At 37.7% G+C, this 25,584-nt stretch overlaps 1 protein-coding gene across 2 annotated transcripts in view; it reads left to right on the top strand.

Moving 5' to 3' along the window:
* MYO16 (myosin XVI) overlaps nt 1–25,584 on the top strand; it is a 550,785-nt gene that overhangs the window by 401,427 nt on the left and 123,774 nt on the right. For both annotated transcript variants that reach the window (XM_087435860.1, XM_087435859.1), the window contains exons 26-27: nt 886–966; nt 1,242–1,447. In XM_087435860.1, coding sequence (XP_087291986.1) covers nt 886–966; nt 1,242–1,447 — 287 coding nt within the window. The remainder of the gene's footprint in view (nt 1–885; nt 967–1,241; nt 1,448–25,584) is intronic.

Here is a 25,584-nt window from a genome sequence, read left to right as displayed (position 1 = left end):
GTTTGACAGCTCATCTTAATGGAAGGAAATGAGCTCTTGCCATGATAGCAATAGCATCAAATTGACAAGAATATTTCATCAGAATTTTTTCTTCTATCAAGACCTTTTTATTTTAACATAAATGATTTTGGATCAATAGATATGTTGGTCTAAGTCTGTATGATTTTGTGAAATGTAACAGTACATTAGTGGCTGAGGTCCTTTTAACCTCTGGTGGAATTTAATTAATTACCTTCTGCCCTTTATTTCTTTACCCATCGGCTCATTTCCACCGAATTCTTTTATCTCCATTATCATTTAATCTTTGCTACACATGAATTTTTTTAAGAGCTGTACATAATTACTTATCGAAGAAAACAGTTTGTTGTAATTTTTCAGACAGGTAATTTTCTAACCCCTTTTAGTAGTTAAAAAAAGAAAAGAAGAAGAAAAGGAGAGGAAAGAAAAAACTGGATAAGAAATTTACTGTAGTTAAGAGAACAAAACAATGATTGTTAAAAGAACAATCTTTGTAACATAAAATAGTATCCTTTTGCCCCAGAGTAAGCTACATTACAATGAGTGACACAACCAGGATTCCAGGGTGAGTTACTGTACCGCCAAGAGCCCAGATCTGGGTCTATTCTCAAATTACACTGGTTACCTGATGGGGATAGCCATGCACTCAAAAGGTCGCGGTAATGGTTGATATTTTACATGTCCATTTCCCCAACTTACAGCACCATTACAGAAAATCATTTGGTAGTGATTTTTATACTCTGTTTTAAATCTATATCTGCCAGTAAGTGAATTTACATGGATGAGAGGGTTAATTTTTTTCTTCTAAATGGAATTTAGTGAAATAAATCTTCTCACTTTTTTTTTTTCTTTTTGTTTCCATTACAGTTATTAAAAAAGAAAGGAACTTCTACATTTCTTGAAAGACTGGAACGGGGAGGCCCGGTCACCATTGCATCGCAACTCAGGGTTAGTGAAGTTTTCAGATTTCAAAAACTTAAACTTAGATTATATCAACTGTGGAGGGTTTACATAGAATTTCTCCCTGTTTTTGACGACCTGAGTAACTTCAGAGAAAAGTAAACGTGTGCACGCACTCACACACACACACACACACACGCACAGAATGTATGATAAATAAAAGAGTCATGGATTGAAGATAAATATTTTTATTAAAAAACTCCCTTTTATTTTCAGTCAGTGTCTTCTTTGGAGACTCATTTTGGTTTTACTTCTCTCCTTAGAAATCTCTAACGGATATTATTGGAAAACTTCAGAAGTGCACTCCACACTTTATTCATTGCATCAAGCCCAATAACTCAAAGCTGCCAGATACCTTTGATAATTTTTATGTGTCTGCTCAGCTACAATATATTGGGGTCCTGGAGATGGTGAAGATCATCCGATACGGATACCCTGTTCGGCTTTCCTTCTCGGATTTTCTGTCAAGGTAAATTCTGCTCTTGAAACAGTGTGTCCACTGTTTGGTGTAGCAGACTGATGATATTGTAACAAGGATCTTCTGTTTTCTTCTCTGGCATTGCCTTTATCGTTCATATTTTTCTGTCTTGAGTAAACAAAATACTCTGGGAAACAATGAAATGCACTGATAAAGCTTATGCAAAAAATTACTAAACTTTACTGAAGATGAGAGCTAGAAAACCATTTTCATATTCCTTTAAATTTGTGGACTTCCTTGCATTTGAAGATTTACAAAATTGTTGCATATAATGTTTACATAAAAGTTGTAATTTAACAGAATAATATATATATTGTTTATTTTCTCCTATATATCTAAGAACAAAATCTTTTTTAGATCAGGGGTTGCCAAACTGCAGCCCACTGCTTGGTTTTGTAAATAAAGTTTTATTAGAATACAGCCACTATTGAAAATAATGAGAATGTCTGTTTTTGGGCAATCAAAAAGTGAAAATGGGTGGGCAAAAAGAAAACCAGAAAGTATTTGGCAATCTTAGAAAAAAAATATGAAATTTAAAAATAATATCGATATAAAATAATATCAGTATTACAAGTACAAAAACTAGCATTTATGGTTAAAAACTAACTGTACAACAATAGTATGGAAAAAATCTGACAAATCATTCATCTAAAAAAAGAGATTTTAAGACTTTCGTTGACTGGAAGTTCAATTTGAACCACTAGTGTGAAGGAGCTGCAAAACTAAAATAAAGCAAACCAACCAAAAAACTTAAATCACTAAGTTGGAAATATTTAGTTCAGAACACAGGATATAATATTTAAATTATAGCTAAAATTCTACATTCAATTTTTATAACAATTTTTTCCAGAATAAAGGAGTAGCATTTTTTTATTGTGTATTTTGGTAAATTTCACAAAGATACAAAATAAGAAAATAAACATCATTTGAGTTCATTTGACCCATCCGTTTTAAAAGGACTGACAGATGATCTTCAGAAGAGAGAAGATAAAACCAGCCACATATCAGGATAAATTATTTGGAGAATGGATTTGTTTAACCTGCAGAATATATATTTCAGATAGACAAAATATTTGTGTTTAAAAACTTCAAAGATGCTTATTAATGAGGTAACAGACAGACTGTCTCCTATTTGTAGGGAAGAACTGCAAAATTGGGCATTACGTAGGGATACATTAAGCCTGAATATAAGAATTCCTGTGTGCTTTTGTTGGTTAGGAGAGTAGTGTCCCATCACTGCTTATTGTACATCAAGAGGCATCAGACAAGGATCTGCCTCTTTCTGTTCCCGTGGTGGAAATCCGTTTGTGGTCTTTAGAAAGGTTTGGCCTATTAAAGAGTATACATATTTCCCACACATTATAGTTTGGGTATTAGAGTCATGCCTCTCGCCCATTTAAGTACAAGTGGTCTTTGCATCAATGAGTTTAAAAACTACCCATATACAAGTTTAAAATAACAGATTCCCAGATTCACCCCAGACCTTCTAAGTGACAGTCAACAGGGAGTGGGATCCATGGACCCACCCCTGCCCCGATTTCGCTTGTGGTGAGGGGTCAGGTGATGTCATCTGCTAGTAGCATATGGTCTCAGAAGGTCACAGGCCTGGATCAATTATAGTTCGGTCAGCAGTAGTAGCTCCTTTCCCAAGCATCGCTGAGAATAGAGGTTCTCCAACATTAGTGCCCACCTGAATCACTGTAGACTTGTTAAAATACAGAATCCTGGGCAGCACCCCCAGAGTTTCAGATTCAGTAGGTCTAGGAGAGGCCCGTGAGTTAGCCTTTCCAATGAGTCCCCAGGTGATGTTGACATCGCTGGCATGTGAACCCTTCGAGAACCACTGACCTAGAATATCTAGTCCCTTGGGGACAATGTCTTTGTTTTGTTTTGTTTCTTCCCAGCCAAGGGTTGAAAGTGTGTGGATGCTTGTTAATCAAAGTAACTTTGTTGAGAATGCAGAATCTCAGGCGTTTACTGATTTACTGACTTAAAATCTACAAATTTATTGAGATTCCTAAGTTATCTGTATGCACTTGAAGTTTGAGAAGCACTGTTAATGGATTCCTGTATTGGGTGTGAAACAGGATTGATCTTTCTGTATGAATATTTTTTTAAAGTGCATTTAATGCATTTTCTTCTGTTTCATTATTTTGTCAATGTCCTAAAATCGTGGAATCAAAGAAGCGTTGCATTAAAGGGTCCATCAATGTTTCTCTAGTATAATTTTTGGTAGCTACGTGAATCTTCCCGACTACTACAAGCAGTTATCTGAATTGCTCTATTCCCAGGAAAGGGTGGTGAACATGGCTGTGTGAGTGTGTGCATGTGTATGTATGTATACAATATTATATGATAATGATTAGAAAATTATTTTAACCTTTGTTTTTTGTATTTTTCCAAGTCTAGCTTAATATATATACTCTACCAGGACTAACCTGTGTTAAAATAGTATATGCAATGAATGTCTTTTAAAATTAAGTACAATTTTTCATATGTATGCCTCTCTTCCTAGACTATGACTTCCAGGCAGGGACCATCTCTTATTCAGTCACAATGCCTGTGCATTGTAGGTATTTAATCAGTGTTTTCAGAATGAAGCCGGCATTGGGAGATTAATGGTTCTTCAATTTAAAGTAATGTTTCTGCATAACAGAGACCATAGCTGTACTTTATTTGTTTAAAAGAGTAGTGGAGATGGGAAATGATACTTTTTGGTAAATATTTCCATTTCTTTCACTAGCCCCTTACTTGAAAGGAGATGTGATTTCTACTTATCATCCTTATTTGCAATGACATATCAGTAGAAATGAAATTATTAATTTATTTCAATGGAAATTTGTCACCCTCTCTCTTAAATGAAAAACGCCAGTCTGGAATATTATCATAAAAAATACCAATCCATAGAGAGATTACCAGTTTCTATAGAATTTGAATAAAACACAATCCACATATTGTCACATCAAGAAATAACATAATTTGATATTTATTCAGAAAGCTGATCAGAACTTTGAAATTACCCCAGCCAATCAAGCATCATTATATAAACAAAGCCTAGAGGTGCAATTTAATAGAAATTTTGGTTGCCAAAATATTAGATAACAGAATGTATTGTTCCTATGGAAAATATTTATTTTCTATTTATATCACCTTGTCTTAACTGTTAGAGGATAAAAACCTGTCAAAACAAATTACTTCGTTTAGTACACAAAAAGGAATATGGTTACCACAAAAATAGTGGACAAAGAAGCAAAAGATGACCAGTTTTGAAACAAGCACCTACATATTTGTAGCATTTGTTTTTTCTGAAATCCAACATGACAGTAAATGTGAATAATGGGTATTTCTGTGGATTCTGTAGGCGGACGTGATGATATTGCAAATTTATTTCGTGGTATCCTGGCTTTAATAACTGTCGATCATTCTGAGTCTTCCTAATTGAAACTAGAGAATTTCCTTAGTTGAGAGGATCCTATTTTGATTAAATGTAGAAGTATGCTTGTTGAATTTTTTTCCTAATAGCGTCAATAGCTTCCAAGTGAAATGATAAAGATGTAAGATCCTGTCTCCCATGGTGAGAGACTTCACAAATTTGGATATATAAGGAAGAAGGAGAGGAACAATGGAACTAAATTGTTATGTAAAAATCGTGATACGTAATTGGATGACCTGTTGCTATAGTCTGAATTGTGTCCCCCTAAAACTCATATGTTGAAGCCCTAACCCCCAATGTGACTGTCTTTGGAGATTAGGCCTATAAGGAGGTAATTAAGGTTAAATGAGGTCATAAGGGTGGAGCCCTGATGCAATAGGATTAGTGTCCTTATAAGAAGAGACACCGGAGAGCATGTTATCTGTCTCTGCCATATGAGGACACTGCCAGATCCTGGCCATCTGCAAGCTGGGAAGAGAGATCTCAGTAGAAACTAATTGGCCATCACCTTGGTCTTCGACTTCCCCGCCTCCAGAACTGTGAGAAGATAAATTCCTGTTGTTTCAACCACACAGCGTGTGGTATTTTGTTATGGCAACCTGAGCTGGCTAAGATACCTGTGTCTGTAGATATGTGTTTATAGGTGTCAATAAGTAGCAAAACGGGACAAGTTATGTTGGGAAGTTTTTGGTGCTGTGTTCATGTTATTTGATATCTTGTGCTAATGGAAGGAAATGTAGTTTACATGTACATATCATGTGGTTTAAAAAACTCTGTGGCTTTGTTCGTGTAATTATGTCATCCCTTCCACCTTTTTCTCCATTTACTTGGTGACATTTACTTGATATTCAGGATTCACTGAGGCATCTTCTCCTTTGGAAAATCTTTCATAAAATTCCAAATTGGTTTGTGTCTCTTCTCTAAGCTTCAAAAAGGCCTTGTGTAATGCACTCATTATATGCTCATTAGATCACACCAGAAATACTCATTTATTGTGCCAATCTCAACCACTAGACCAGAGGATAGCAAACCACAGCCCACAGGGCAAATCTGGCCCACCCCCTGCTTTCGTATGACCTGAGAGGTAAGAATGTTTTTTACATTTTTAAGTTGTTACATTTTAACTGGTTATATAAGTACATATGTAATACCCTCAATGTTTCCTCTTGGCATACAAAGCCCAAAGTATTTACTCTCTGGCCGTTTACAGAAAAAATGTGCTTCCCCCACACTAGATGATGGGCTCCTGGCACAGGGGACAGGTATTACTGCATGCCTGGCCTCCAGCAGAATGCCAGTCACCCATCATGCTTCTGGATCCAGACTCTGAAACTCAACAGGAAAGATCTGATATGCTCCCCATTTCAATAACTTTCTCTAATGTTGATTTGATGCTTCAGTTTGTGAGATTTTTCTGATGGTGTTGTAAAGACAGTTCTCACCAATATATTCTGTAGAATATAAAATCCCAAGTCAGTGGCTTGCAACAGCAAAGGCTTATTTGTCTCTTACATTACATTTGACTGTGGTTGAGAAGTAGCACACCTAAGCTGGAATCAGCTCTGATCTGGGTCTCTTTTCATAATGGGCCCCAGAGTTAAAGAGCCCAGATCTAGGGCATGCCCTTTCTGTGAAAGAGGGAGAGGAGAAATGGCAATGGTTGTTACAGCTTCCGCTGAGATGTGGCGTGTGTCGCTCCCTTCTGTCCCATTGGTTAAAGGCAGTCACTTGGCCAAGACCAACATCAATAGAGTAGAGCAGTGCCCTACTCACAGGAGGTACTGGAAAACACATAACAAAGAGTGCAATGTGTACACTTTTGGCTCAGTTATCTGTTGCTGTGTATCAGGCCACCCCAAAACTTAGTGGCATAAAACAGAAATTTATTATTTATCCCAGTTCTGGGTTAACTGAGCTTAGTTGGGCAATTCTTCCTTGAGGTTTCTCCAACAGTTGCAGTCATATAGAAGAAGAGGTTGGTGTTAGCTGGGCTGGATGTACAAGATGGCTTCTTCACGCACATGTCTGGTGCCTCAGTGTTCCTGCATATGGCATCTCTCTCCAGCAGAGTAGCCTGTATTTCTTACCTGGCGGCTCATGGTTCCAAGGGGCAAGAAAGGAAACTTGCAGTCCTCTTGAAAGCTGGGCCTGGTACTAATACAGCATCACTTTCCCTATATTCTATTGGTCAAAGTAGTTGCAGATCAGCCCAGATCTTTTCAGTGAGAAGGAAGCAATTGACAGTGGCCAACTTTGGGACAAGCTACCACATCCTTTTAAAGGGGGAATATGCAAGTAATTGAGAACAATAATCTTCCACAGCCATGCCTATTCATATCAATTGCTATTATTTCATCTCTCCCCAGTAAGTGTATGTGAGTTCAATGTGTCGAATAATATAATACCATCACAATTTTTTTCCAAATTATAGAGTTGAAGGAAAGAATAATATGAGTCAATAGTGAAGAAATGCTTTTGAGGAGTCCTTAAAGGTTGGTACCATGCCTTGTAACTTGTAGGGTACCATACCATCATTTTCCAAAGCTTTTTTTAATACCTTGTAGGCTTGTGACATTATAATTAACACAGATGTTCAATGGTAATCTGTGCCAGATTTTAGTGATGTGTATCTCTACTCTTCTCGGGGTGCTAACCCTCTAAGTTTTCATCCTCTTCCAGATTTAGGGGGGAAATCTTTTGGACTCTAACTCTGGATCCTGGGTGGCAAGCTTTTAGGGGTCATGCCCATCATCATTCATCTACGGGCTTATTTATGGTTGGCAGGGGAGAGTAGGACAACATCACTACAGGGAGAGGTTGACCCTCTAATGAGGTGACCTTATTTGGAGAAGACAGAAGGGCTTGTCCAGTAAAATCACCCCAGGGATTGGTGTTATGCTTGGCATGGTGAAGGAGCATGATCTGTGTTTTGAGATTGCTACTGGATGAGATCCCTGTTAGAAATAGTCAGAATCATTGAGCTTGTTTAAATGACACGGTTGTTGCTGAAAGGTCAAGCTGTGAAAGAACACGGCCAGGATATTAAATTGGGTGTGCAGAGAGGGATGAAAGAAGACGTACTTCAGCTTATTGGATTAAACTAACGGGCAGCGGCCGCCCGACGAAGCGGAATCTGCAGAGTTACAGATCTGGGTTGGAATCTTCTAAAAGTTTTCCTTGTTACATGGGAGTGAGGCCAGTTACTGTCAATACAGCTTTAAGAGAAATGTGAGTGAAGAAGTTCAGGAGCTATTAAATATTCTAAAACCTTTAATTGGCAAAGCATAAGTTTTCTTCAGGGTAACTTTGCGAAGTCTAACCATATTCTTTCTGCTAAAACCCTTCTGCAGGATTGTCTGATTGTCTAAAGTTTAATGATGTTAGGATAGGAAGAGGAGTTGTTACTTTTCAATTAAATATAAGGAGAGAGAGACATAAGTAATAATTCTGGAAGTCATTTCAACTTAAACATTATTAAGTATATTTTTATTGGGAATTTGTTACACTGCCCAGTGGAATATGAATCATAAATTCCCCCATAATTTACTCTGGAAATCTGCAGACTCGCTCCATAAAGGGCCAAATGGTGACTACTGTAGGCTTGCAGGCTATAATGTCTCTGATGCAACCGGCCATCTCTGCCTGGTGGCAGAAAGCAGCCATAGAGAGTATATAAATGAATGAGTGAGGCAATGTTCCAATACACTTTATTGGCATAAACAGAAGGGGGGTAATTTTGACCCAAGGGCAGCTAACCCTTTATGTAGTCTCATTCACTCCCTTTCTTTTATTTTTTTATTTTTTCTTTTTATTTATTTTTTTTGTGAGGAAGGTCAGCCCTGAGCTAACATCCGTGCTAATCCTCCTCTTTTTTGCTGAGGAAGACCGGCTCTGAGCTAACATCTATTGCCAATCCTCCTCCTTGTATCTTTTTTCCCCCAAAGCCCCAGTAGGTAGCTGTGTCATAGTTGCACATCCTTCTAGTTGCTGTATGTGGGACGCAGCCTCAGCATGGCCGGAGAAGCGGTGTGTCGGTGCGCGCCCGGGATCCGAACTGCTAAGCCGCGGGGCCGGCCCTCATTCACCCCCTTTCTGACAGAGTTGGAAAAAAAAATCCACAGATAATGAAAGATGACTTTGATATTTGCTTTTGTAGTTTCATAATCTGGCTTAGATCCTAGTTTCTTCTCTAACAAACTATATGATCTCCCATGGTCAATTATTCACTCATTCATTCACATCCATTTCTTCACTCTTCATGCATTCACTCTTATTTTATACAAGCATTGTACTGAATTGAAGTGCCATTATGACTGGGGAAGTCCCTGTCAGCAGCAGCAGCAGGGGCATCATCATTGGCGATCATTGTGTACCCGCCGTGGGTCGAGCTCTAAATCTACACTTTGTACTTATATTCTATTCCTCAGAATAACCTTTTTAGGTAACTACTCTCATTATACAGCTATTAGTTATTATTTAATTAATAATTCCCAGAGCTTTGATTTCAATTTGCCTTAAATAACATTTATCAGTACTGACTAAGCCTGGGCACTGCGCTGAGCTCTTCATAGGCATTATCTCATTTCATCCTCATAACGCTCCCGTGAGTTTATTGTTAGTAGCGTTCCTGTTGCATAGTTGAGAACGCTGAGGTCCCAAGGAGTCAGGTACTGGTCCACAGTCTCCCATCCCCTCCCTGGGGCTGTTCTTAACCCCTCCACATGGCAAGATTCTTACTGATATTGGCACCGTTCTACTTTTTTCACTCTGATGTGCAATCTCTTCATGCTTGATTGTCACTGGCATCCGCAGGCACAGGAATGCCACAACAGCACTGTCATCAATGGGGAAAAGAAATCCCTGGACATTCCTAAAACTCAGCGCTGAACCCGTCCCTCTGGATTATCTTTGTTCTGTTCCGTGAAAAACGGTCCTGTTCATTTTACTGAGTTTCATAGACTGCAGCTGTTCCCATACTCAATCTTCTCAATTTATGCCACGGCAACAACGCAGCTGGGCGATGGAATGCAGATGGACCAATCATGACCTCTGAAAACTTAGCTCAGAGAAGAGTAAGAAAAGTGATCCTTGAAAGTGGAGAACTGCACATTTTCATTTAAAATAATGTAAAAAATGGAAACAAAAAAAGGCTTTAATAACTTTCTAACAACCTTGGAAGCAATACCCAAAACTGACCAGTCTAAATGATTTAAAACGAATATATAATTCCAGCTGAGTAAGCATTCAAGATGAAACAAATGAAATCAGGGTGACTAATGCTATTCCAGGAAAATAGGCAGAAAGCTATTTTCCAAGTGAAGTCAATATTTTGACAGTTGCATTGTATTTTTAATACAATTTTTAGGGTATTGAAAAATTCAATCCCAGAATTCTGAATCTTATTATTTATCATTTGATTTATCTGGGCTTCCCTCCAGTGATGTGTCTTAATGTTTTTAATTGTAAGTTATGTCAAGCAAAACATAATTGCAAAATGACCTTGCTTTCAGGGCCAAGCCAATTTTAAACAATTACCTATAGGTCGTTTGTTTCATTACTTATAAATTATTTAATTTTGTTTATAGAAGAACAATGTTACTTAATGTGACCAATAGTATGTGATAGTTTTCACTCATTATATCTAAATGATCTTAATAATTCCAGAGTCTACAAAGAACCTCAGGTCATCATTGGTATCTTTGAGGAAACCTAATCGATATCATTTTTTTCCTTATCCAATTTTTGACCAAAGTGAGAAGACAAAAATGATCAAAATGTGACCTTTCTTGCACATAAAGTCTAGGTTGAAGGGCATTGCTTGGTATAAGAGGCAAAAGTGCCTGCAAAAACCTCAGAATTGGGCAGACTTACACCCCAGTTACAGACAGTTTGGACTCAGGTAGCCAGCCCCATGGGGGAGACTGTGCAGGTAAGGCACGGAGCCCGGAAGAGCAGAGGAAACAACTGTTTCTTTGCAAGCAGTTTGTTAATAAACAGCTGAGAATGCTCTGTTTTTCACACCAAAATTGTCAATTAGTCAGTCACTTCATCTTCCCTTATGAAGTGTGAGGATTAAACGGTGACCCCAAGTGTCAGCCTACCTCCATCTCTAAGGAAACATCAGAAAGAAAAAAAGGAAGTTTCCTCGGCTAACTCTCTGCAGTGTTTTGTGTTCTGGAACCAAAGGAGTCATCCAGTGAACCTATAAATAACAAGAGGGGGTGGCTATACCCCTGATGTCCCCCTCAGGTCTACAGATGTCAAAGACCATAACTGTAGTCTTTCAGAACATTCTTTATGCCATTGTCTTGAGCACTGCACTGCTTCTTTGTGTATCCTTCTGGGAACACTGATAAGCAGTATAGATTTTGCACCCAAAGATTCTGAAGTGGGCCGACAATGCATTACTTTAATTGATTTCAAGGCCACTCTGTATTCAGGGCTGTAAATGCCTTCTATTTCCTATCCCAGACCCTGTCCTGACACATTGTCCAACTGAGTCCATCAGGGATTCTGCAAGCAGAATAAATGAAAATGTTAAAATAAAGCAAAAGAGCAATTCAAATAATAAAATCCCAGTAGCCTAGATATTCCTCAGATTTGGCTATAAATCTTCTTCATTATTAAGTTCCCAGCGAAAACTGAAAGTTCAAAGATTAATACGTCTTCTAAATTAAAGTCCAGAGATATTCAATTCCAAAGGAATTGAAATACCAAATCTGATTATCTTGCCTTTCTAAGTTAAATGTCCAAAATTCCATATGCATAAGTTAAATTACTATTTCTGAATCCTTCTTTCCATTTTCTTACTTGGCTCAGATTTAGCTAAAGAGGTTCCAGACATCTTGGTTGAGCTGGGGACTCTTCAGCATAACAGTATGAGCAGTCAGTCATTGTATTAGTCTGTTTGGGCTTCCATAACAAAAGACCATAGACTGGGGGCTTAAACAACACACAGTTATTTTCTCACAGTTTCGGAGACTGGAAGTCCAAGATCAAGGTGCCAACAGGGTTGGTGTCTGGTGAGCGCTCTCCCCTTGGATTGAAGATGACTGCCTTCTCACTGTGAGCTCCCATAGGCTTTCCTCCATGCATGCACACAAACAGAGCAAGAGAGTGAGAGCAGGCGTGAGAATGAGAGAGAGGGAGAGAAAGAGAGAGCATTCTCTGGTGTCTCTACTTATAAGGCCACTAGTCTTATTGAATTAGGGCCCCACCTTTATGACTTCCTTAACTTTAGTTACCTCCCAAATGTCCTATTGACAAATATAGTCACATTGAGTATTAGGGCTTCAAAATATGAATTTTGGGGGGAAGGGGGGAGGAACCAAACATTCAGTCCATAGTAGTTGTCTTAATGGATGTGACTAATTCAGACCTCATATGTTGCACTAATTCAGTGCTAAGTCTCTCATCATCTTGACATTGAGGATCCAATGAGTAAATCATAGACATAAGGTTATTTGGGTACTAACTTTATATACACTAAATTTAGAAAACTATCCCTAGTCTCTGGAGCAGTATGTTACAGGCAGAATTATTCTAGCATCTAACATTTTATGTTGCCAATGACAAGGGTGACTGTAGAGTATATTGACCAAACCAGAGCATGATTTATAATGAAATGGGGCACTATTAATAATTTTGACAAAAATATGGGAATAAACTGGAACTGTCCCTGGCAAACCAGGACGTTGGTCACTCTAACTGTCTTCACCCTGCGCTTCTCTTCTTGTGAGTCTCATTGCATTTCATTACCAGGAATCTTTCATCTCTGTCTTTTCCAATAGACTATAAGCTCTGTGAAGGAAAACTTCTTACTGTATGCACATAGTAGGTTCATTTGTTGGATGAACTAAGACATGGATGAATAATGTTTTAGTTTTCTGTGTAGTTTCATAGTTGAGCTCTAAATTTTGTGTCCAAGATGTAGTATTCATTGATATCCTATACAAGATGCATTAGTGGGCCAAAATAGTTGTCATTATCTAGCCAGCTTAAAATGTTTGGTTTAATTATGCCTAAATATTTCCATTTTAGGGTAGCCATTTAGACTTTAGTGTAAGATAATCTCAGTCTTGCCTTTGCCACAGTATAATAATATTCTCACTCCCCAAAAACACTGAACACTCTTCAGCCATACTCTGAAATCTCTAGTAATTTGATAACTATACAACAATGCATGGATTAGTACTCTTATACTGATTTTTAAAAATGGCATCATGTGGTGTTTCTTTCTTTGTTCTTTGAAATGATGTCTTAACTAAAAACACTCTCTGTGATATGGTATGGCAAAGGTGGAGGATCAATTTATGTGGTAGAAATATTTTTGGGAATAAAAACATCAAATCACAATAGACACTGTATTGATGATCTGTGTTTAGGGGAGAAGCTCTTTTTAACTAAGAATAGTTTACAGTTAGAGCTGACCACTTTACAGTATTTCGACAATAAACTCATTGAATCCTCTACCACAACTATGTTATTGTAAGACCCTACTACTTAAAGTTGAAAACTTACTTTTGTGGCAATTTAATAAGTATATATTTATATTATATGAAAGAGAGATTTCTACATTTAGCAGAATTCAATTTTGGAATAAAAGTAATTTGTTTTATTGCCCAGTGGCGTAGTGGTTAAGTGCATGCCCTGCTTTGGCGGCCCAGGGTTCATGGGTTCGGATCCTGGGCATGGACCTACACACCACTTATCAAGCCATGCTGTGGCAGGCGTCCCACATTTAAAATAGGGGAAGATGGGCATGGATGTTAGCTCAGGGCCAATCTTCCTCAGCAAAAAGAGGAAGATTGGCGTTGGATGTTAGCTCAAGGCTAATCTTCCTCACCAAAAAAAAAAAAAATCCAGTTTTAAAAATATGGTGATGACAACATATTTTTAAACTTTAAATGAATATTCCTACAAATCTCTCTCCATTTATGACAAAAAAAATCCCAACATATTTCTGTACAGGATCTCAGCTATTTTCTCCACTGCTGTCAAAAATGGACTAACTTATATTAGGAAGAAACTTTTAATATATTCAAAACAATGAATTCAAGACTCTAGAACTAGAACTTTCAAGAACATTCAAGAACTAAAATACCAAACGTGGCATTCATCAAAATCAAGTTCTCGCTTTTGTGAAGGAACTTCTATTAGATCTCTACAAAGCCAATAAATGGAAGTAATTGTTTATACATTAGATTTAGTAAAGCAATGATTATTTAACAAGATAGTAAAAAAGAAAGTTATATTTATACATTTTCCATTAGAGATGATCTACACATGATTTCAAGATTGACTTTTATAGAATTATCAGGAAGAGACTTTTTAAAAGGAGTCATTACAAGAGCTATTAAAAATGCTACTGGTCTTGTCCCAGTGAAAGATGTATTTGGAGCAGGATATAGGATAGAAACAAGATAAACTATTTTCTACGCCTGATACACCCCATTGTTAAGACCAACATCGATGCCATAATCATCTTCCCACACTTGAGTTAGTTCAGCACCGTTTAATTAGATACTTTTATATGTTGACTTCTAATCCTCTATTATGCTTTGAACATTACTCCAAAGCAATCATACACATTCTGGTAACAGGACACACATTTCCCCCAAAGCCAAGCCAGTACCCTTATTGATGGCGATTGATTGAAGGTCTCATCTCACAGCAGCTGCTGTGTTCCAGTCCTGTTTCCTGTTTCTCAGACTCACTAACTTCACAATACAGGATCCTCTTGGTCAGTACTCTCATGGTGCATGTTCACTGAGAATGCTTAATTTCTATATGCCATGCTACAATGCACCTTAGAAATGCAACGTTAAAGGTATCTTTCCCATTCCAGCTCATTCTTACTGGAATAGAAAAGATCTTTATTGGAATAAAGAGCTTGCTCTTCCCACAATACTACAGTATCTTCTCACAATCTTATCTAGATGCAACCTTAATGATACATACCAGTCTCCTATTTCAGATTGTGATCCCAGTACCTAACACACGTCCTGGTACAAGATTGGTGCCTAATAATTATGTTGTTGTTCTTGAAATAATGAATAAAAATTCCAATTATCGCTGGCCATTTTCCAGGGACTACTATTCCTCCTTATGCCTCTGTTAATGTTTATAAAATCTGTGTCATTAAACACACACACACACACATTCCCTTTTCTCTTCTCTTCGCTTGCCTTCCTTCCCTTAGTCTCACCTTCTTTCCTTCCTTTCTTCCACAAATATTTTTGGATTACCTACTGTGTACAAGGAATTCTTAACTACACTAGCTAATTGAGTGCTTTTGCAATTCTTGTAGACCAGGGTATGCAAATGCATTATTTTTACATATTTCTGTTTTCTATTTGTTTTACATTAATGATTGCTAAATGTTGAGTACTAGTATTGGGTAAAAGAATGGAACATCTTTATATCATAGTATGGAATCTAAATTTGGTGATCTTTACTAAAATTACTCAAAAATACTAAGAAAAAGATTAAGTTATTTCCACTAGGATACATTTTAATCTCTGTCCCATTATTCAGATGTAAGGGGTATCTACTTAAGCCTGGAAGGAAAAAATATAGAGATACAAATTTTGATATAGAGATACATATTTTCATGTACTTTAAACCAATACACAACTGCAGGCATGTGTAGAAACGTGGCCATTTCGGACATGAGTTGACTCTTAGGACACCAACTGACTAAACTGTATTATGACCAAATTTCACTGAAAAGCTACGAACCCACTGACCAAATAACAGGCATTGTTTTTTCTACCCTTCAGTATATCCTATTGAGAATAATCTTGACCCATTAAATATTTTTATAACTGTAACATCAAAAATGTAACACCTTTTGGGCCCGGCCCAGGTGTAGTGGTTAATTTCGCGCACTCTGCTTCGGTGGCCCAGGGTTCGCCAGTTCGGATCCTGGGCGCAGACTTACCACTCATCAAGCCATGCTGAGGTGGCCTCCCACATAGAGGAGCTACAACTCTACAACTATGATACACAACTATGTACTGGGGCTTTGGGGAGAAAAAAAAAAAAGGAGGAAGATTGGCAAAGATGTTATCGCAGGGCCAATCTTCCTCAAAAACAACAACAACAAAAAAAGAGTAACACTTTTCAAATACAAATGACTACTATTTAATAGTTTTTGCTGTTGACCAGACAGTGTCAAACCATGAATTAGGTAATCTTATCTTCTAGCAGTTATGCAAGCTACATTGTGATTCCCATCAAAATCTCCAACTCAATTCATCTGAATCCATCTCCCTTGCTTTTTTCCACCGAAAGGAGATACTCCTCTGGTGTTTACTTAATGTGCAAACTAAACATCAGAAGGAGCGAGAACTTTGGTTTCTATTGTAGGCATGCAGAACAGATTTTTTGTTAAGGTACCCTAATTTATTTTTATGAATGTGAATTTATTTCTAAAAATTTTAACAGTTTTAATAAAATATAATTGGCACACAATAAACTGCACCTGTTTTTTAATTATAAAAAAATGACAAATTTTGACATAAACCTACATTCTAGAAACCATTCCACCAGTCAAGAAGTGAGCATATCCATCACTCCCAAAAGATTCCTCAGGCCCTTTTGTAATCTCACCTTCTTATACATTCCTGCTTTTTCATCCCCAAACAAACAATGATATGCTTTTGTTTATTGTAAATTAGTTTCATTTTCTAAAATATTTTACAAATGGAATCATAAATTGTATACTATTTTGTCTGGCTTCTTTCACTCAGCATAATAATTTTGACATTCAGCCATATAGTTGGGGATATCTATAGTTTAATGAGTAGTATTACTTTTATACATTTACTCACCTGTTGATAGATATTTAGGTTCTCTTAGTATTTGGTTATTACAAGCAGAGCTACTATGAACATTTGGGTACCAGTCTTTCTATGGACATGTTTTCATTTGTGGGTGGAGTTGGGGGTAAAAATATAGGAGTGGAATGGCTGAGGCATGTGTTTAGTGTATGTTTAACTTTTTTAAAAACCTTCAAGCTGTTTTCCAAAATGGTCATAACCATTTTGTATTCCCACCAGCAGGCTAGGACAGTTCCAGTTATATCCTCTCCAATGCTTGGTTTGACCAGTCATTTCATTTCTGACATTCTGATGGATGTGTGCTAGTATCTCAGTTGATTTTACTTTGCGTTCCCCTAGTGACTAATGATGTTGAGCATCTTTCCATGGGCTTATTAGCTAGCCATATGTCTTTTTTGGTAAATTTTCTATTCAAACGTCTTGCCTAATTTCTCATTGGGTTGATTATTTTTTAGAGTTCTTTATAGATTCTGAAGACACATATATATTAAATATTTAATTGCCAAACTTTTTTTTAAGACTGTGTCCCGTCTTCTATGTTGTGGAAAAGATTGTGTAGAATTGGTGTTAATTCTTCTTTAAATATTTGTTAGAATTTGCTAGTGACACCATTTGGGTGTGGAGATTTCTTATATGAGGGATTTTAAGTATGAATTCAATTTCTTTAGTAGTTCTAGGGATATTCATGTCGCCTATTTCATCTTGGTTGGATTTTAGTAATTTGTGGTTTTTGAGGAATTTCTCTATTTCATCCAAATTAACAAATTTATCTCTACAGAGTTGTTTGTAGCATTCCCTTGTTATCTTTTAATATCTACAGGGTCTATGATAATATCTCCTTTTTTGTTTCTGATACTAATATCTGTGTCTTCTTTTTTTTCTTTACCAGTCTTGCTAGAGTTTTATCAATTTTGTTTATTTATTCAAAGAACCAACTTTTGATTTTGATTATCTCGATTGTTTTCTGTTCAAACAATTGTTCTAATAATTTCATTGATTTCAGCTGTTGTCTTTATTACTTCTTTCCTTCTGCTTGCTTTAGGTTTATTTAGTTCTTCTTTTTACAATCTTAAGGTGGAAGTTTCAATTAGCAATATGAAACCTTTCTTCTTTTCTAATATAAGCACATATATTTTTTATATTTTTCTAATATAAGCATATAAATTTAATATAAATTTCCCTCTATTTGTTTAAACAGCACCATTGAGCTGATGGTGAGTTTGCCATTTTTTTCCCCGTATCCCCTGGCCTGGAATCCAGGCAGCTCTAAACCCAGCAGCGGGTGTTGGTGCAAACAGAATCAGCTCCAGGGGAAGCTCTCTGCTTCAGGCTCCAGGGGCAGGACATGAACCTCGTAAATCTCCAAGCGTGTGGAAATACACTGTTTTTCATTTGCTCCATTCTCTCATGCCCCATCCCAAGCAGTCCTGTGGCAGAAGGTCCACAGGCACCTCCTTCTCTGAGGGAGCAGAGCCTTCCTCCCCAGTCAGAAGAGTAGTGGTCCCAAGAGGGCAAGGTGAACCCCTAATGACCTTCTCTCTTTCCTGTCAGCCTGTAGCTCCACCCCGGATGCAGACGCAGTCATGGGGTTGCACAGTGAAGAGGGGTAAATAAAGCCCCAGACTTCAGGCTGGAGGATAGGAAAGGAGAGACCAGGCAAGAAGAAAGTGCTGTGAAACTGGGAAGGAGGAGGAGCTCTGGAAAGTGATGCAGTAAAGCTTTCCATGAACCCATGGCTCACCTCCAAGCTGTGCGCGTGTGGATCTTATGCTTATTTCACCTTCATTTTTTTTTCAATTCAATTTATTTATTTTTTATAGTCTATTTTTAGAGCACTTTTAGGTTCACAGCAAAATTGATTGGAAGATAAAGAGATTTCTCATGTAGCGTCTGCTCCTACACATGTGCAGCCTCCCCCATTATCAACATCCCCCAGCAGAGTGGAACATTTATCACCGCTGATGAACCTGCATTGACACATCATAATCACCTGAAGTCCATAGTTTACATTACAGATCACTCTTGATGTTGGACATTCTCACCTTCATTTTTGAAAGATATTTTTATGAGTTAAGGTATTTTAGGTTGACATATTTTTCTTCTAGTATTTTAAAGATATTACTCCTCTGTCTTGCATTTTTTCCAAGAAAAAATCAGTTGCTGGGGGTAACTTTGTTCTTCTGTACACAATTTGTCTTTTTTTTTCCTGTGTACTTTTAGGGTTTTCTCTTTTTTATTGTTTTTGAGTAATATGAGTACGATGCACCTTGGTGTAGTTTTCTTCATGTTTCTTGTACTTAGGGTTCATCAAGCCTCTTGGATCTATGAGTTTCTTGGATCTGTGAGTTTACAGCTTTCATCAAATTTGTAAAAAATTTGTCCATAATTTCATCAAGTATTTTTTTCTATCCTCCTCTCTATCTCCTCTCATATAGAAACCACAATTATGTGTATATTAGATACTTGAAGTTGTCCCACAGGTCACTGATGCTCGTCACTGATCAGTGCAGATCACTGATGTTCATCTTTTGTTCAGTCTTTTTAGTCTGTGTTTCAGTTGGGATAGTTTCTATTGCTATGTCTTCAGGTTTGTTAATCTTTTCTTCTGCAATGTCTAATCTACACTTAATCAAATCCAATGTGTTTTTTGCTTTAGTTACTGTAGTTTTCATCTCTAGAAGTTCAGTTTGGATCTTTTAAAAATGCTTCATGTCTTTAACATATTTTATCTTTCTTTTAGTATCTATTAGTCTACTGATCCCATTATCTGTCATTTCTGGGTCAATGTTGATTGATTAATTTTTCTCTTTATTATAGATCATATTGTTCTGCTTCTTTGCATGCCTGGGAATTTTTAATTGGATACCCGACATTATGAACTTTATGTTTTCAGGTAGTACATATTTTTGTATTTCTATAAATATTCCTTAATGTGGTCTAGAAAACAATTAAGTTGTTTGGAAATAGTTTGTTGTTTTGAGGTTTTGCTTTCATACTTTGTTAGATGGAACCAGCCCAGTGTGTAGTCTAGGGTTAATTGTTTCATAGTACTAATATAGAGCAATGCCCCATGAATTGTGGAATTTTTCACTCTGGCTGATGGGAACACCCTAATTCCTTCCTGTCTTTGCCCTAGGTATAGTTACCTCTCCTCCATTTGGGTGATTCTTTTCTGGGACTTAGGTAGTTCATTCACATGCATATGCTGATCAATATTCTGCTGGAGACTTGAGGGGGGCTCTGGAGATCTACGGAATTTTCTCTGGGTGCAGCTCTCTCTTCTCAGATTTTCTGCTCTGTGACCTCAAGCTACCTTGTTATCTCGCATCTCCCAGTGCCACCTCCTTAACTTGGGGAGATCCTCAGGCTTCACTTGGGATCCCTCTTTGGGCCACAGCCTGGAACTCCACCCATGAAGTAAGCTGAGGCAGTCTTAGGGCTTAACTCATTTGCTTCCTGTCCTTCAGGGGTCACTGACCTCCATTGTCTGGTGTCCAGTGCCCTGAGAACCATTGCTTCACATATGTTGTCCAGTTTTAAGTTGTTTGAGCATGGAGGGTAAAACCAGTTGCTATTCCTCCATCTTGACTGAACGTAGAAATCTGTGAATTTATTTTTTATTGGTTTCCTGGTAGGTGGGTACTTTATCTATTAAATTGTTCCTGGGTTATCCTGTGAGCACCTATAATCTATTCTTACAACAGAGAACTTCCTAAAATGATAGTATTGTTTGAAAGCTCGTATTTTTTAAAGATGAATTTTGATAGTTTGGATAATGGTACACTTTTTTCTTTTGATTATTCAGATTATGTATACCAACTTTTCCTAAACACACTTGTATCTCTGTATAAAAATTAACATAGAGCAGCTGGTATTTCATAAAATGATGATGCTAGACAAGAGTTTTGGATAGGAAGTGGAGGCGAATACTATATTTGTTTGAATGTGCATGGGATTTTAAATAAGCTAAAATTAAGCACGTTAGAAATTGTCCAGGAAGCTGATAACTTTCATTCTTATTCTTAGGGAATTCATGGGTTGGAAGCTTCTATGACCGAAATGGTCACAAATGCATATTTATGTGCAGAGTTCTGAACAGACTTATGAACATTCTGCCCCCGACCCTGGACCAAAAAACAAAAAATTCTTTGGCTCAAGAAAAAAATGCCACCTGCTTTACCCAAAGTAGAATTTTCAGAGCTGGCAGGAAATCTCCCATTCTCTTATTGATCAGTGCTTTAACCCGGGAAAACCCTGAGACATAAAATAAGTCTTAAGGTACTTCCAAAATTTATAAGTAACGGGGATAGAGGGATACGCTTTTAAAAAGTACTCTTCACTTACATTTCTCATATGTTGTCTCAGAAACCTTTACAGCAACCATTACCTGCAAGTATTGCTGTAACCATTTATCAGACATTTATCATGTCGGGAATAAGGCTCAAAAAATTAAGATTTAAACAATCTTAATTGCTTAAATCTGGCTTAAATCTCTGGCCTTTACTGTGTACAATTTCCATTTCATTTCAGTGGTCAAGGGATATATAATATCACACTAGCAATAACTGATCTGTGTCAAAGAAACAACAAAACAAAAGTCCCAATTGAGACAGGCCTTGGAAAGTATAAGCCATATATATCATTCTTGTACATTCTCTCCTCAGGATTCTCATACATTATTTATTCATTTAGTTAAAAATATAAAGTCTTCATATGAAGCTACAGAAACACTTGCTTGGCATCGTTCATTGAAGTATGTAAAATTAGGGAAAGTAGCAATCACAAATAAAATCTAGCAAAGTAAAATGTTATATTATGCCTGTAGTCTATTTACCTCTACGGGGTATTTTATTTCTTGCCCTAAATCTTACCTAAGTGTTCTCTAAAGACCTAAAGCTTGAAAGCTCAAAGACATCTCTATCAAAGCTATTCATTGGAATTAATACTGAGTTCCTACAAACTACCCGAGGCCATTCTAAGTGTCCAGGATACAAAGATGAATAAGTCTTGCCCAAGTCTGAAGTAACTCCCAGTTAAGTTGGAGAAATAGACGCGTAAGATGATAGTACTGCGGCTGTCATCAGAGCCTAGAAGTCAGGCCTGTTATCTCACCTCATGGAATTTGCTCAAAAGAAATTCCTAGAGGAGTCTTGAGCAATGATGAGAAATACGCTCGTTGAAGGAGATGATGGAGGAAATCCCAGACTTAGAATCAGACTCCAGGATGAGGTCAGTTAAGGCTAGTACAAACAAAGGGAAGGAGGTGAGAAGCACCATGAGGTGTGCTCATTGCAAGAGCATGAGAACAAGCAAAGAAAATGAGAGGAGAGAGAAGGCAAGACCTGTGTGTTTTAGGATACAAAACTTGGAATTTATCCTGTCGCTAATAAGCAATAAATTTTTAAAACAGTATAATAGTGTGGTTTTGTTTTCCTTTAAGCTAGATGAGGGGTCAGAAAGCTACGGCCTGTGGGGTCAAAAACAGTCAGCAGCCTGTTTATTAAATAAAGCTTCATGGGCACACAGCACGGTCATGTGTTTACATGTCGTCTACGGCTACTTTCGTGTTACGAAGGCAGAGTTGAGTAGTTGTGCCCACAAACCCTAAAATATTTACTCTCTGGCTCTTTACAGAAAAAAGTAGCTGACCCCTGAGCTAGATGTCTCTAGCACAGAGATTCTCAACCTTGACACTTGACATTTGGGGCCAGATGATTCTTTGTCATGGTGGGCTAACCTATGCATTGTAGAATATTTAGCAGCATGTGTAGCCTCTACCCACTAGATTCCAGGAGCTCCCCTACATCATGACAACCCAAAATGTCTCCAGACTTTGCCAAATGTCTCCTAGGAGGGCAAAATCTCCTCTGGTTAAGAACTACTTCTAGCAGCTAAGTGGAATTAGGTTTTAAGTGAACATGATCTTAGCTAAAGTTAAAACAGTGTGAATTTGGATGGACTGAAAAGACAGATGTGGAAAAAAGAGACATTTTGAATGTGAAAATAGCATCACTTAGTGATTATAAACACGAGGCTTCAGACAGATGAAAACTGGAGATGACTTCCAGAGGTCGAGCTTGAGTTTCACTATAGTGCCTGAGGTCACTATTAGGTGTCCTTAACTGAGATAAATAATAGTGGCAGAGAAACAGTTGTCAAAGGGCAGAAAATGAGTTTGGTTTTGGACATGGTGGTTCAGGTACCTATGATATGCTGAGGTAGAGAAGGCTAATAAGCTATTGAATATGAGAAAATTCTGGCAGAAGATGTATATTGGCTTGTCACTAGATTATGGCTGGGATTGTAGATGAAAACCAAAGAGTACAGTGTCAGAAAAGTCATGGGAATATGAAGGCTGTGGAAACTGTGACCAAAAGGGTTTCTGCATCAGAAAGAACCAGAGATAGGGAATACAAGTTGTCCACTGTATCTCTAAATTAGGGAATGACTCACTGAGGGTAGGAGAAAAACTGTAGATTGAGGCGTGAATGATAGTCGATAACTTTTGAAAAATACATTAAGAAGAAGACAAACAAGAAGAGACAAGGGAAAGGTCAAGAACACCATGCCCTCTGAAGAATACTGAAAGGAGAGTCACCACTTAATGCTGGCCAGAGTCATTTTCACAACGGTGTGGGTGAGCACGTAAATGTTTGATGAGGGCAGGTTCCTGAGAAACCTCTAGAGGGTACAGATCTCGCACTTGGTGGGTGGCATTTATGACAGTGTGAGAGGATTGTCAAGGGCATCAGCATCACACCAAATCTTTGCAACAGTCTGTGAATGAGATGGAAGTCTGGGGATTAAACTGTTGTGAAGTCATAGCTTGCATCTCCTTCTCCTTTCATAATACAGATCTACGGTCGTATGCAGGATATATCTTTCTATAGCAACACATATATTATGCATTACATATAAACATAGGTTTGGGTTCCTGTTCACAATGAGGATGTAGGAAGATCCTGAACTCACCTCATCCCACCAGACACACTGAGTCCACAGCCACATATGGAATACTTTCCTCTTATAAAAACCTAAATGCTAGCTGAGTGACGACTACACATTGGGCAAAAAACTGGATCCGTTTTGTCATTTTCACTGAAGTTGATCTACTCAGCAGTCCTGTTTTTAGATGGCTTTTAGTTGGTTTAAAAGTGGTTTTAAATAAATTGGCCACAGGCTTCTTTTAATATCACCCAATCTGAAAGTATAAAGGAAGACACATCTGAAGAAAAATGGGTACTTGTAAAAGTTTTTAAACAATCCAGATGAATAGGAGGAAAAGAGTGCTATTAGGTAACAATTGGCAGGGCACTGTGCCCTGGAGAAGGAAAGACAGCCTTGCCAATTTCTCCTCGTGACCCGTCTGCTCCCTTCACTGGGGACTGAGGGCACTAACACAACCAAGCCTCTTCACCGCTGTGAGGGGGTCAGTGAGAAACCTGACGCCAACTCTGACCTCAGAGGCAGCCACCAGGTGCCAGTGTACAAAAATGGCCAGTACCCATTAATATAAGTTAGAAATAAAAATAAGAAATTAACTGCTATGAAATTGCTGTGCTTTTCCTTGATGGCTAATAAAATATGCTATGTGAGGGTATGATCACTAGTTTTCATGTTTGTATAAGTGGATGGTCATCAGCAAAACAATGTCCCTCAGTTATTGCTAAAATAATATTAAATATTAAATAATGTTATTTAATTATGTTTGCCTTATAAATAAATATAAATATTATTGATTGAATTATATTCACATATAAAACAATATTTAAATAATCATTAAAATTTTTTCTCCCGCCTCCTCTTATACCTCCTTTCTTCTCTTCCTTCTTTTATGTACTCACTCAACAAGAGCTTGTTGAATGTTTTCAACACGCCAGATACCGTGGGGTACTTTAGGGATAAAAATATGGAATGTATAGACTATTCTCTGTCTCAGAAGCTGGGAAAATAGAAAATGACAAGGTGGCATGCTGAGACAGAAGAGGATGCAGGCAGTGTCTAGATCAGGCAGTGTAGGCTCCCAGGGAAGGGATTTATAAGGTTTCCTGGAGTAGATGACATGCAACTGAGGCTTGAAGACCACTTAGAGTTAACCAGAAAAGAAATCAAAGAACGGTTGTTCACACAAGTACGTGCAGAAGCACAACAATGGGGAGAATGGTGAGTTCAGTAAATTACAGCATGGCAGGAGTTCGTGATCCTCATGGCTGGGAGACGTTTAACTAAGAAAAGACAAAGTGAGGACTGCCTGACGGAGCCCGTAGTCCATAAAAAACTAGGACCATATGCTGAAGATGGGGAATCCCTGAAGGATGTTGAACAAAACAGTGTGAAAAATTTGACTAGTTAGGGTAAGGCAGGTATATTTAGGAGACTATTGATTATACTAATCAAGAAAGAAGTGGCTGAGGGTTTATGGACGGAACTTAATTGAGATGAAGAAAAGGATATAAACTTTAGAGATGGATAGGATGTAAAATGATCAAGATGTGTTGGTGAACTAGTCTTGACAGACTCCCAGGTTTCCAGGTAGGGAGGTGGATAGATGGTAGAGCCCATGGAGTAGGACTGAAGGGAGAGTATGTAGGAGGAGGTGGGTGGATCATGTTGGTCTTGAGGTGTGCTTGGGAGATCCAAACTGTGCTGTCCGGGAGGCAGTTCAATGTACTGGTGTGAAGCTCAGGAAAGTGATTATTGTGTTTCACATACAGAAAGTTTTAAAATCACTAATTATAAATGATAGTTATAGCCTTAAGTGTGTTTGAGGTTGCTCAGAGAAGACATTCCAGGAGAGCAAGAAGCAAATGCTGAAAAGCACATAGATTTAGTAGAAGGATGGAGGCAATGAC

Source organism: Ceratotherium simum, chromosome 10 (genome assembly GCF_057802395.1).
Source record: "Ceratotherium simum simum isolate JZ-2026a chromosome 10, ASM5780239v1, whole genome shotgun sequence".
Taxonomy (NCBI): Eukaryota; Metazoa; Chordata; class Mammalia; order Perissodactyla; family Rhinocerotidae; genus Ceratotherium; species Ceratotherium simum.
The sequence above is the reverse complement of the archived record's forward strand: the minus strand, read 5'-3'. Positions and strand labels throughout refer to the sequence as shown.